Here is a 12324-nt window from a genome sequence, read left to right on the forward strand (position 1 = left end):
GCATCTCCCAGAGTCGGCTTCATGGGTGCCTTCTTGTCGCCCCCAAAGGGGTAAAGCGTCATTGTTTTACCTTGTGTTTCACATTGATGTTCTGGATTGGGCAAATCAAAAAGAAACAAAAGTGGATGTGAGGACCGTGGGACGAAGCTACGATGGGAACGGCAGCGGACACTTGCTCAAATGAGGATGTTTTGGCGGGTATTTGACAGGGGCCTAGGTATATTGATGATCACGCGAGAGGTGGAGATGATTCAATATCGAGGTTAGGTTGGTCTGATGCAGAACCTAGAAGAAAGGAGACCAAAGAGAGGGGGAATATCAGGTCAAGTTGGAGCTGGGCTTGGAGAGGGAGGAAAACAGAGACAAAAGTTCATTTTGTAGTTTACGACTTTAGTCGTGACAGTTAGGACCTGGCTGGTGTTCAACTAGGAGAACATCAAGAACCGGCCAAAAATGAAAATGAAAATGAAAATCTAAACAGATAGTTTTATTCCGTGAGCAATCTCTTGTAATGTACTTGGTTCGGCTTGATATGGATACTTGATATGGTCTACTGGGCTATTTACGGGAAATCATTTTATACTCACCCAAGTCTTTGCTGCTCGTCTCTTTCTTTTTTATTGAAAAGAGAAAACAAAAAGAATCGAAAGGGATTGTCAACATGATTATGGCGTAGCCATATACGGCAGTAAAAGAGTCCAAAGACCAAGAAATAACCCAGGAACTGCCTAGTACCTAGTCATACCATCAACATCTAGTCCTGGCCCGGTTACACAGTAGAATAAGTTAGAATAGGGTCCTTGGTTATTGACTTTTTTTTTCCGTGAAACATTTCATATCCATGCGTGATGAGTAATGACTATGAAGCATGGTAAATGGGTCAAGTGAGTTCCTCCGGTCCATTCAAGCGATGATCTATATCCTGTACAAGTCTACCGTGTCAATCGACCGACGAGATTGGATCAAGGTGGGTTTGGAGTATTTCGCCGGGTCTTCTATGTTGTATTTTTTTTGACATGATGTAACTTCGTGGCCAGGCCTTATATACACCCGTGCGATTTACCTTTTTTTTTTTTTTTTTTTTTTTTAATTTTTTCATTTTGTGCTCGGAAATAGACTGGAATACATGAATTTCCTTGCTGTTTAAGATTTTGTTTTTTTTTCTCTTAGTCATTTCTCCCGCCGCAAAGAACCAAACGCCTTTTTCTAATTTTGAAAAGAAATTCTTTTCTTTTGCTATGAATACACATGTGCCTGGAATCGGGCCCTAGTCAACGGGGAGAAAACAAAAGGTGAAATTCCTCAAATAAACACACAAGCCTGCCGGGCACCCGAGTCCACAGCCGAGCAAGAGGATATGATCATGAATGACCTCCAGGGGACTCGCGACGAGAAAGGGTGGAAAGACGTCATCAATTCATAGATTGACTCCGAAATCAATATTGACCGGAGCCAGTGTTGTTATAGAGACTGCACGCCACGACCGGTTGTTGAGGTGAGGGCTGGAGACCATCTAGAAGGTGAAACCGAACGGGAACCGCAATACAAACACAAGATTAAAAAAACACCAAGTCTCTTTGTCTCTTGGAAATTTTGTTTTTCGAGTAGGGAGCGCTCCGGTCCTGCGTGAAGAAGAAATCCAAAGAAAAGACGAAACTCCCTTTTATGACTTTCTGATCATGACGGGACTCAGATTGGCCTTGGTCTCCTCACGCTATCCCGTCGCGATAAATACCGAGAGAGAAGATCTCTCCTAGACCGGGAGAGAGAACTTCTTGCCCTTCAGAACCCTGTTGCATTCGTCTTGTTAGCACTTGGGTTTTCCACAACTGGCTCAAGCGCAGAAAGTAGACACAGGTACTGACTTGTTGTAATAAATATAGAAAAAGTCCGAGTACAGCAGGGTCTGAATGATGCCGGCGATGATCGGGACCGGCTGGAAGGATCGTTGAAAGCTTGACTCGGTGAAGTAGCGGTAGACCCAGTTGGGAATATACAGAGCGCGGTACATGCCGAGGGCGAAGAGATAGTGGGTGGTGATGGTGTCCGCTTCTCCGGTCCGTTGCAGCATGAACAGCTGGGGCAGAATGGCGACCGATTCCAACCAGATGGAGAAAGTCCAGAGAATCTGAAGAGGAGCAGAAAGCAAATCCATGTCAGTCTTTCAACTTTATGAAACAGATCATCTTATTGCATAAAAAAGTCTCCGGCAAGAGAGCAACAGTCCGGCGTCTTTCCTAGGGAAAAAGAAACAGAAATGCAAGGTCACTGACCTCGGAGATGCGATAGTCACGAGGGAATAGCAAGGCCAGAATCACACTGATTCCAAGCAGATATTGGACCTTGAAGGTATCCAGATTGCGATCGTGGGTGGGTTTGTAATCATTGAGCATCAAATAGATAATGTATCCCGAGGAGCCGATGAAGAGTAGCTTGAAGGTCGTCAGGTAGAGGGAATCGGTAAAGGTCCAGAAGAGGTCTAGACATGGCAATTGCAATAGGTCCGTTAGCATTTGGACAATGCGTATCTCTATGTGAGATCTGTTCTTCTTCTTGTTTCTCGTTTTCTTTTTTTCCTCCGTTTCATGGGTGATCAAGCAGCAACTTACCAAGGTAGCGCGTGATGAACACCAGCAGATACAACACTTGCGATTTGAAGGACAATCCAGAACAGCTCTGCGATGACGTTAGAGGACGACGCCGCGGCCGAGTGGTGCGATCGAGGGAAAGACATTACACTGGACGACTTCATCTTCTGGAGAAGAATCAAAATGGACGCCAGATGGGAGAAATCGGCTGTTGACGGAGGGTCAGTACCAAGGCATGCCTGTGGCGCATGGACGAGAGCTCGTCCGAGTGTCAAGCTCACCTAGTAATCGGAAGATATTCATGGTGACGGTAGAGGAGCGCAGCTCAGAGACCCAAGGAAATCGGCAATGGTTTGTACACACGGTCAGAGGCGATGGGAGGAGGAGGAAGAGTGAATAAGCTGAGCGACACCCAAGTAGGATGATTGAAGAAGGGATAACGAGGGAGTTCAAGTTTCCGAGTTCCAGAGTGGACGGGAAGAAGTGGATCGCCGATTCGCGCGGGACGGAGAAGTTGTTGACACGAAGACCAGAAAAGGCTCAGTGCCGATCAGGTACCCCGTACGGGAGCCGAGACTCTCTCATTCTCATTCTTTAGTTTTGGAGTCCGCTGTGATATCGCTCCAATGCTGAATTACAATATGGTTGGTCTCTTCGGTTTTTCCAATCCCAAGGTTGGCAGTCATAGATGGTATGCCCGGTAAGTGGGACACAACTATACTAATCCTGCGTTTACGAATGACGAAAATTGGGGTTGAACGCTGGCATGCAATGCGACAAACGGACCGAAGACGGCAGCCCAAGATCCAAGGTGCAAGCCTTGAAGCTGTATGTGCGCAAACAAGATCAACCATTAGTCGGTTCATGATTTCACATGTAAGTAGAAACAGGAAGAGGCAGAAGGGGGGATCTGCCTGATCATTCAGCGGTCGAATCGATATCGACCAGATCATGGAGTGAAAATTAATTCGCATAAGAATAATCTATCAAGAAAATTGAGAATATCGTACAGTTCTATGCCATGCTCTGCCCTTGGGCTTGACCACCGACGCCATATCCGACCCGGTCCATGTACATACAAAAACGCCACCCCACGATGAATCTTTCTTTTCCAAAAAGAAAAAGAAAAAGAAAAAGAAAAAGAAAAAGAAAAAGAAAAAAAAAAGAAAAGAAAAAGAAAAAGAAAAAAAAAGAAAAAGAAAAAGAAAAAGAAAAAGAAAAGAAAAAGAAAAAGAAAAAGAAAAAGAAAAAGAAAAAGAAACCTAAAAGAAACCTAAAACCAAAGGATGAAGGAGGTCAAAGAGAAGCAAAAGAAAAGGCTTCCCGAGTGACGTCGCAATCGACATGCGTGGCCGGTGACTTGGCTTGACGTTAAAAGAGAACACCACCACCGCGATGCTACTCTCCTCCGCCATCCGCTGTAGATGGCCCTCTGCCAGTTCACTCTTGAGAGCGCATATGGAACTTTCCCGATCCACTCGATCCCAATCGCGCAACCCAGCTCGTTTGATCTTCTGCGTTGTCATGACCTGCTCAAAAAGCCTTTCGCGGTCTGCTTCGAGCTGGACAAGACGTCTTTCAGCTGCGGGATCGAGAATCGAAGGCAATGCCTTCCCGCCGGGAACAAGCGCACTCATTCCGGCAAGGTGATTGAGAGACTTCGACCGAGGGGGCGGATTTCCAGAAGCGATACTATGCTGGCGGGAGCCTGGGTGTCGATAATGGCCGCCGCCGGTGCCAGACATGCCAGAAAATGATGCCCGAGGTCCAACAGGCGGGCTATGCGCTGCGGGCGACGCAGGTGGCCCGCGGCGCGCCATGGGAGGTCCACTCCAGGGACTGTCTCTTGAGCCGGGCCCGCGGCGGGGTCGCGTCGGCGCAGACAGGAGGGACATGTTCTGAGGACCCCGGCCAGACCCAGGACCGCCCATCTTCGGTCCTTGGGACGGCCCAGACGGCGGTTGCTGATACAAATTGGCATTCCGAGGCTGGGTGGGGATGGGACCAGGCGACCGGCCATCATTCATGTGACTCGGACCAGTAGGGATTTGACCTGACCCTGGAGCAGATTCGTCCATCGGCCTGCGCGGACCAGAGTGTTCAGAGTCGCGGCGGGAGTCTCGATACGGTGACCGACCGCGGGGCCCTGTAGGCGGGCGAAAAGATGGAGATCGCCGGAAGGGAGATCGACTATGGCTTCGGGTTGAGGCAGCCCGAGACCTGTCAGGATACATAGACGGAGAGGATCGCCTTGATGTGGCACCGGATTCAGTTGCAGCGCCGGCAGCAGAAGTAGGAGCGGGAGCAGGAGCGGGCGCGGGGACGGGGACGGGGACGGGGGAAATAGGCTCTTGTCTCGTCCGTGACGAAGGTCGCTCTCTCTTGTCGACATCCGGCTCTCGAGGAATCGCATCGGCGATGTTTTGGGGACGAATCGCCAGGGGAGGCTGGGACACGGGCGACGGCGCTCGGGGAGGTCTATCGGTGTTTCGAGCAACGGGAGAGGCCGGTCGTGCTGTTCTGAAATCCTGACTGCTGGGAGTAGGATCTCGCATTACACGCTTGGGAGTATTGCGACCTCGAGACATCTCGCGAGGTCGTATGTCATTGTTGAGGGGTGATCTCGATCGCCATGCTCGGGGAGGGGTTCGCGTGCGGTCATCCCTCCGTGGTGAAAATCGTCGGGGAGGAGACCGCCGTCGGCTGTACGAGCTGGGCCCGTAACCTCGACCTTGAAAAGGGGGCGTCCTGGAGCGACGCCGGTATTCAGGAGATCGGCTCCGCGGACGGCCGTACGATCGATGAGATGGAACCCAGGTGTCGGCACGTGGACGTGAGCGATTGCGTGGTGGAGAGCGTCGACGACTGTCATACCCTCGCGAAGGCGATCGACCAGGCCGCTCAGAGGGACGATAGCTTTCCCCCCCGCGACGGTCGTCATATCTATGGATGAAGAGTCAGAAGAGGCATCTTAAAGAGGCAGAGAAACGTTGCAAGTCATACCTCCTGCGATCCCAGTCCATTTCCGCGGAAATGCCTACTGAGAAGGGGCTGCTGCTGTTGGCGAACAAAGGCCGGGAAGAGGCGCGATGATGGAGTCGAAGGCAAAAAGATGGAGTCAGGCTTCGCGGAAGCTAGTCCGGATTGGGATTAAGATTGGGACCATCTCCTATTGCAAGAAGGCGGTGACGATGATAAGACGCAGGCCATACTCAAAAAAGGGATGAGCCTGAGGAAGCCACTGCTACATAGTCACAGTAGCAAGCCACTCTTTCGCGTTGCAATTACGGTAAAGTGAACGCGGCGGCGGATGGGTTGATTTGAAAGAAAAAAAAATAATGCCGGTCATCTAGATCCCGAGGATGAATTGTCTGCAATTGGTTGACAATGTCACTTTTTTAGGGGAAGATTTACTTCTCCTCATTTACAGGGTTGCTCTGCCACATGCTAGGAGAGGATTGGGATCAGACCAAAACCAGCAAATCGTGCGCTCGGAACAGTTGAAAGTCACATTGATAAGTTATTAAAAGTACACGTCTTACTGGGGGGGCAGGGCAGGTTTGCTCAACGCTTGCCTCGCTTTTCCTCTTCCTTGCGCAGTCGCTTCCGACTTTCCTGTGCAATCATATCGCTGAGGTCCTCCTGGAAGCCCCACTGCGGTTGGTTTTGTTGCTGTCGCTGGGTCTCATACAGATCCTGAAGGCGCTCCTTGCTAAGACCATCCCCAGACTGGAGAGCATCGATATCAACCGAAACTTCCACATCACCGGGCTTCTTTCGTTTTCGGCTTTGGTCGTCTACACCGAGGACAGGATGAGCCCCAGCAGACGAGCTGAGGTCATATGCTCGGTCACCACCAAAGAAGCCTTGAACGCTAGTCTGCTTCTCGGGAATGACCTGGTAAGCACTGCGTGGGTGCACGGATTCTTCGGTCTCAGTGCCTCGGTGATGCTTGCGAACGTCGAATTCACCGGAAACGTTTTCTGTGGCTCCAAACTCGGAAGGCATGGCGGACGCCATGCCACTTGGTGTCTCCAAGCCGCTCGGGGTGAATACCAGATTCTTTCTCCTCGTCGTCCCCTTCTTCTTCATCTGAACCTTCCTCGTCTTCCTCCTCGTCACTCTCTTCTTCCGCCTCGGATTCTTGCAACTCTCCCCAAAGATCCTTCTCCACGGGCTCGCCTTGTTGAACGTTCTGTTGAGGTTGTAACACGCCAAAGATATCACCGCCGTACAGTGGCCGGTTGTGTTCGTCTACGGGCGGCTTTCCATATCCTCCAGGATGGTAGCCCCACATCGCCCCTGGAGGGGGAGGTGCATTGAGGCCGGGAATCTTCAGCGCTGGATATGATGGAGGGGGTCCGAATCGCTGTTGATTGATCAGCCATGGGGGCGGAGCGCCCGGGGGCATATTCAGAGCCTCCTTCAATTCATCACTGAGTTCACCGGGTCGCAGATGTCGAAGATTTGTCTCATGTTCTTTTCCTTCGTAGTAAATTTCACCGTAGCGGGTGAGCTCAGGCTTGGTTTGGAAGCGGAAGAACGCTTCGTAGAGTTTTTGATAATCGATATCCAGTCGTCCCATCTTCGGTTGAACCCTTTCTCGCTGTTTCTGTTTCAGGCTAGACTGTTCTTGTTTCTCCAAGGCGGCGTCCCGCATTTCGGCAATCCCGGTCTCCTGAATAAATTTGGGAAGCGAAAAGGGCGCTTTTTCCACTCCTCGTTTGGAAGAGAGATATTCCCGCTTCAGAGACCAGTGGGAAGGAACAGGAACCACATTCCGGTGAGCCTTGATGTGAACGAGAAGCCGGGGATCGGTGGCTGATGTGTCTGTCCATTCCACGATGTCGGGTTTGGAAACCTGAGCCTTGAGTTCGGCCACCGACAACTTGTTCATTTCCTTGCGCTTCTTCTTTGACAATTTCGGTTCACGTTCTTGCTCCTCGTCGGGAATCTCGTCCTCGTCGTCAAAGTACACTTCGGGCTTTTCGGCTTCTTTGGCCGCGGTGTTATCCCCTGGCCCTTCGTCAAACTTGCTAGCAAGATCCTTGTACATCTCCCAAAGAGGGTCGTCCGGTTCGGGAATCACGGGAGCAATGGTCGTTTCTGGCTCATTCTGAGGTACAGACACGGGCGCCGGGGCTTCTTTGCTGATGTCTCCATTTTCCGTCGCAGAAGTGCCAGTGGGCTGGGAAAATGTTAATGTGGTCCTGCATGTGAGATACGTGATTCGATCTAAACATACCTCAGATTTGAGAGCCTTCTTGCGAGCTCTTCGGAGTTGGTTTTTACTAGGCTTTGTGGCAGATGGCATCGCGACAATCTGGGCACCTTGGTTGAAGGTGGGTGTTGCAGGTCAGTGCTACAAGTGTGGCTGCGATGCAGGGTGTCGCGCCAACAGGCGTTTTATCCCCGACGTTGCGGAAAGATAAGGTGGATAAACTTATTGCCAGCGGCGCGGCGATGATTGGCTCTCATAGCTTACCGCCCTTGACCTGGCCGACCGTCGATGTACATCATGTACCTTACTGTCGGAAAGTCTGAGGACATCTCAAATCCCCAATTTGATAAGAATCATTGCCTTCCAAACTGCGAGATAACGGCACTTTTTGATTCAGGAACGCCTCTCTCACTATATTCTATCAAATTCAAGACTTTTGCCCGCAGTCAGTCAGTTCCATCTTTTTCCAGGTAATATCAGTGGACCACCCACTCGGTCAATTCAATATGGGCTCTAAACCTCGAATACATTTGCCTCTCGAAAATCCATCGCTGTGTCCAATTTTCATGTATGATCATAGTGCTTTCAGGTGGAGGTATTTTGTGAGCTTCACACACCTTTCCCCATACATAAAGTATCTTTTCTTCAATCAAGTCGTAAGCGCGGAGGTGTATTCTTCCATACTTTTCAACTTTTGAAATTACAATAGAAGCTTCTCCATGGCAGCACACGTCTCACACTCCCCCATCGTGAGGGGGACAATGGCCACCTGGAAGGCTCTCATTGCGACTCAACCCTGAATATCCCACACAATTGACATTGTCTTTGAACACGACCCTGAGTATTCCTACAGCAAACAGTCGCTCTGATCTGACTTTCTATCCATCTTGTTTCCCGTACGAGGTTCATCAAGCTTATGACATGATTCAGAACTCATGGTTGAGCACGCGAGGCACGCTGGATTGCGAACAAGGTACCTTTTCCATGAGAATTCGTTGACTCGCAAAGAACGTTAAAGATAGTCTGGCCATGCTCAGACGCTCTTACGCTTGACTGCTTGGTATGTTGTCATTTGACTAAGTTACCAACGGGCGTCTCAGTATCTTCCTTGCTCTCTATAATATAACTTCCACAAATATTCTAGAAAAGGGGCCCAGAGAATCAAGCAGTGCTTTGACAAGACTTCTCATATTTTGCTGATTTTATCGCTCCTAGCAGTGTTACCAAGATATGTGGCCTCTTTTGCTTTTCACGGCCAGGACGATCAACCGAAATGTGAAAGCGCATGATCGGTGTTGCGATACTCTCAAATAGCTTACTATCCTCCTCATTGGCAGCACGTCCCTTCCGCTATTGGTTTGTGGATGTGAACGGTCCTATGTCACGAGACATGTCGTGCAAGCGTAGCCTTTTCAAGCAAGCTTACCTAGAGGATCGACCCGTAAATGCTTGTGCATCCCTTCCTGACCGTGACGAAGAGCCACAAGCCCGCCGTATGACAAGGCTTGGATGAGTCTAGTTACATCTCTTTATTGTCGTTACGCTCAGGAATTCCCTTCCCCGAAGCAAGGCCTATCCAAAGCTGAAGTTCATTACTTGAATAGAGAGAAACTGGGAGTTCTAGATCACAGAGTAGTGAAATGAAAATGCAAAGTTTTATGGATGCGGTGGTGGACAAGATATATGGTGCTATGGTACATGTTGGTGTCGACAGTGGAGGATGGGTGATTAGGTCGCCCGGTGCCTGGGTCGACCTCGATCCGTTACTCAAAAACGGGCCTCAATCCACAGGCAGTGGCCGAGGGACATCGACGAACTTTCATTCTCGTTTGGTGTCAAGCCAAAGGTGTCGGAAGATTCAAGCCTATTTCTTCTTCTTTGCGGCTCTCGATTCTAGTGGAAAGACGGCATTAGCGCGGCACAGAGTGAAAACCTGATTCAGGTTGCGGAGCAGCAATTCTCACCTGCAGCAGTCCTCTTCTTCTTGGGGCGTCCCTTTCCTCGTAGTTTTGTGCTGGATGATCGGTCAGTGTGTGCTAATGAGCCAAGAATGCACAAAGCTACGAACATTTGAATAGCCTCCTCGCGGTCATCTTCTGCCTCATCGAATGTCGTCAAGCCGAGAGGCTTATATGTGTTCTGCAAATCCTGGAAAGAAACGATCTTCTTCGGATACCATGCTGCTAGTGCAGGGCCTCGAAGCCGTTGCCGCAAAATCTTATTGCCCAATCTGAGACGCTGCGGATTGAAGGTCGTGGAGAAGATGCGACATTGCGTCTGGACTTAAGATCAGCCAGATTTCTGCACCAGGGGTTTCAGGATCATTTTGAGGCACCTACCTTCACCAGATCAAGTATTCGAGATTGCGACATCTCTACGGCTCAGAAACGGTCTTGCGTTCGCCGGCGTGAAAAACGGTGGTCGTGATGTCGGGGAAAGAAGTTGCCCTTCTTGCGGTTTCGCGGTCAAATCACGTGCATCACAATCCCCGTCGAGACCCACTTGGCGGTCTTTTTCCTCGGCCTCTCCGCGCTAAAATAGCCTCGAGCGAATGCTATCTCGCAGCTTTTTGCGACTCTCGACTCAACAAAAAATGGGAACAAAGCGATCAGCTCCTCCGTCGCACCGCGATGGCTCTGGTGGCTCTGGCCTCAAGAGGATCAAGGTAAATCATGCTTCGTCATCCCATGAAGCCATTCAAGAAGAGCGCCATGCAGCTCATTACGGTGTCAAAATACTGACAGCCCGAGCCAACTAGGATGCCCACCAACAGACCAAGCCTCCAACAACTCTATCCAGTCAAATACCAATGCAGTCCAGCAATCAAGTAAACACACGACTCTCGTCACTGAAAGCCCTCGTTAGAGATGTCCTAGCAGATTCCGAGGTCGTGACGATCAACCCAGGAGTGGTAAAGGCACTGTCGGCACTCAACGACACTCTTCAGCAATTTCCGGAAGCTTCCTGTTCCTCAACGAGCCGGCCAACCATCTCTCAGGTTCATGATGGTGACCACCCAGAAGGCTCCATTACAGGCGGGCCCCCAATGCCAAGTGTACCTGCGATTCCAGACGAAAAGCTTCGCCAAGCAGTGTTTACACATTCAGCATATAGTGGTGCTCATGACACAAACTACGATCGGTTAGAAGTATTGGGTGATGCTTATATCGAACTCATTGCCACGAGATTAGTTTGGGAGAAATTTCCAGGAATTCCTGCAGGTCGAATGTCGCAAATTCGTGAGACGATGGTCAAAAACGAAACACTTGCGAGATTTTCGGAGCTATACGGATTCGATCACATGGCTCGGGTTCCTGCAGACCACTGGAATCAACCTAAACGATGGATGAAAACGAAGGGTGATATTTTTGAAGCGTATGTGGCTGCGGTGATACTCTCACATCCTGAAGGAGATGGTTATAGGTTGGTGGAGAAATGGTTGACAACTCTCTGGATGCCAAATCTCGACAATCTGGGCCATCAAAAGGCCAGTTTACGCTCGAAGGAAATTTTGGCTCAGCAAATCATGGGCAAACACGTGAAGCTGGAATACCTCGAGGAGCGACCTTCTGTCCATAAAAAAGGGACTGGCACGCAAATCTACTTTATTGGTGTCTATCTGACCGGTTGGGGATGGACCAAGCAACATCTCGGTTCTGGACAGGGACCGAGTAAAGTAGCAGCGGGTGACGAGGCAGCCCGGAATGCCTTGTTGAACACTTCCCTGATTGCGAAGATCGCTACGGTGAAAAAGAGTCAACAGGCGTTACCTACAGTTGCGCCGAATGGCTCACTCTGTGGAGACAGTCTCTGATGGCATAATCCGTGCTACTCACGTTATTTGTAGGTAAGCGTTTCTTACTTAAACAAAGGTGATCACGATTCAAGAGTCTTTCTACAATTATGAACATATTCAAGGGGCGGTAGAAGTAGTACCCATAGGCGCTATGAGGTATAAAGATAGCCCTAGGTGTCACAACTTTTCAAACGTTGTCGTAAAAGTCTTGGCTATATATAAGCCCCCTAGTGACCCCTCCTAATTCATTTAATCTTTCATATTGCGGACCTCAAAGAAAGTACAGGGGCCAAAACTATCCGAGGGCAGCCGTGAGTTAACTAGTCCATAAATGTCAAGGGATTAACGCTATCACTTGCGCCATGGTGCGCTCTAGAATGAGCTAGGATGGAAACCAGGAATGGCCTACGACTAACCGTCATAGTTAATACTGTATGAAAGCTTTATAGAGTGCTCTGGTAAAATCCTTACATTAAACTGATCGCCCCTAAATGCTCCTATCTTCTTTATAATTTAGATCTATAGGATCTAGTTAATAATTACTGATTATTTATTAACTAGTATTAGTCCTATATTATAGATCTTTCTTTTCCTATATATTACGCGGTGCCGACTAGTCACTGTGAGTTAGAACTAGGCCTTGCAATTACTCGCGAGTCCTGCGAGCCGGTTCGCGAGTAGCGCGAGCCGGGAAGGCCGGCCCGCGGAAAATTACTCGC

At 49.5% G+C, this 12324-nt stretch overlaps 6 protein-coding genes across 6 annotated transcripts; 2 read left to right on the forward strand and 4 right to left on the reverse strand.

The window, feature by feature from the left end:
- Positions 1-1753: 1753 nt before the first annotated feature.
- Positions 1754-2891, reverse strand: POX_a00875 (ER lumen protein-retaining receptor; the record flags this gene model as incomplete). The annotated part of the gene is made up of 6 exons (XM_050109812.1): positions 1754-1790; positions 1866-2128; positions 2274-2479; positions 2610-2676; positions 2738-2796; positions 2870-2891. 6 exons carry the CDS (start codon positions 2889-2891, stop codon positions 1754-1756), a joined length of 654 nt encoding a protein of 217 aa, XP_049973580.1.
- A 959-nt stretch (positions 2892-3850) lies between these two features.
- On the reverse strand, positions 3851-5529 carry POX_a00876 (uncharacterized protein; the record flags this gene model as incomplete). Its single annotated transcript, XM_050109813.1, has 2 exons — positions 3851-5066; positions 5147-5529. The coding sequence occupies 2 exons, from the start codon at positions 5527-5529 to the stop codon at positions 3851-3853; spliced, it is 1599 nt and encodes a 532-aa protein (XP_049973581.1).
- Positions 5221-5541, forward strand: POX_a00877 (uncharacterized protein; the record flags this gene model as incomplete). Its single annotated transcript, XM_050109814.1, has 1 exon — positions 5221-5541. One exon carries the CDS (start codon positions 5221-5223, stop codon positions 5539-5541), a length of 321 nt encoding a protein of 106 aa, XP_049973582.1.
- A 611-nt stretch (positions 5542-6152) lies between these two features.
- On the reverse strand, positions 6153-7902 carry POX_a00878 (Pre-mRNA-splicing factor; the record flags this gene model as incomplete). Its single annotated transcript, XM_050109815.1, has 3 exons — positions 6153-6539; positions 6586-7776; positions 7834-7902. The coding sequence occupies 3 exons, from the start codon at positions 7900-7902 to the stop codon at positions 6153-6155; spliced, it is 1647 nt and encodes a 548-aa protein (XP_049973583.1).
- A 1771-nt stretch (positions 7903-9673) lies between these two features.
- Positions 9674-10181, reverse strand: POX_a00879 (uncharacterized protein; the record flags this gene model as incomplete). Its single annotated transcript, XM_050109816.1, has 4 exons — positions 9674-9702; positions 9774-9823; positions 9878-10086; positions 10149-10181. 4 exons carry the CDS (start codon positions 10179-10181, stop codon positions 9674-9676), a joined length of 321 nt encoding a protein of 106 aa, XP_049973584.1.
- A 221-nt stretch (positions 10182-10402) lies between these two features.
- Positions 10403-11623, forward strand: POX_a00880 (uncharacterized protein; the record flags this gene model as incomplete). Its single annotated transcript, XM_050109817.1, has 2 exons — positions 10403-10474; positions 10568-11623. 2 exons carry the CDS (start codon positions 10403-10405, stop codon positions 11621-11623), a joined length of 1128 nt encoding a protein of 375 aa, XP_049973585.1.
- Between the last annotated feature and the right edge of the window lie 701 nt (positions 11624-12324).

Source organism: Penicillium oxalicum, chromosome I (assembly GCF_001723175.1).
Source record: "Penicillium oxalicum strain HP7-1 chromosome I, whole genome shotgun sequence".
Lineage (NCBI taxonomy): Eukaryota > Fungi > Ascomycota > Eurotiomycetes > Eurotiales > Aspergillaceae > Penicillium > Penicillium oxalicum.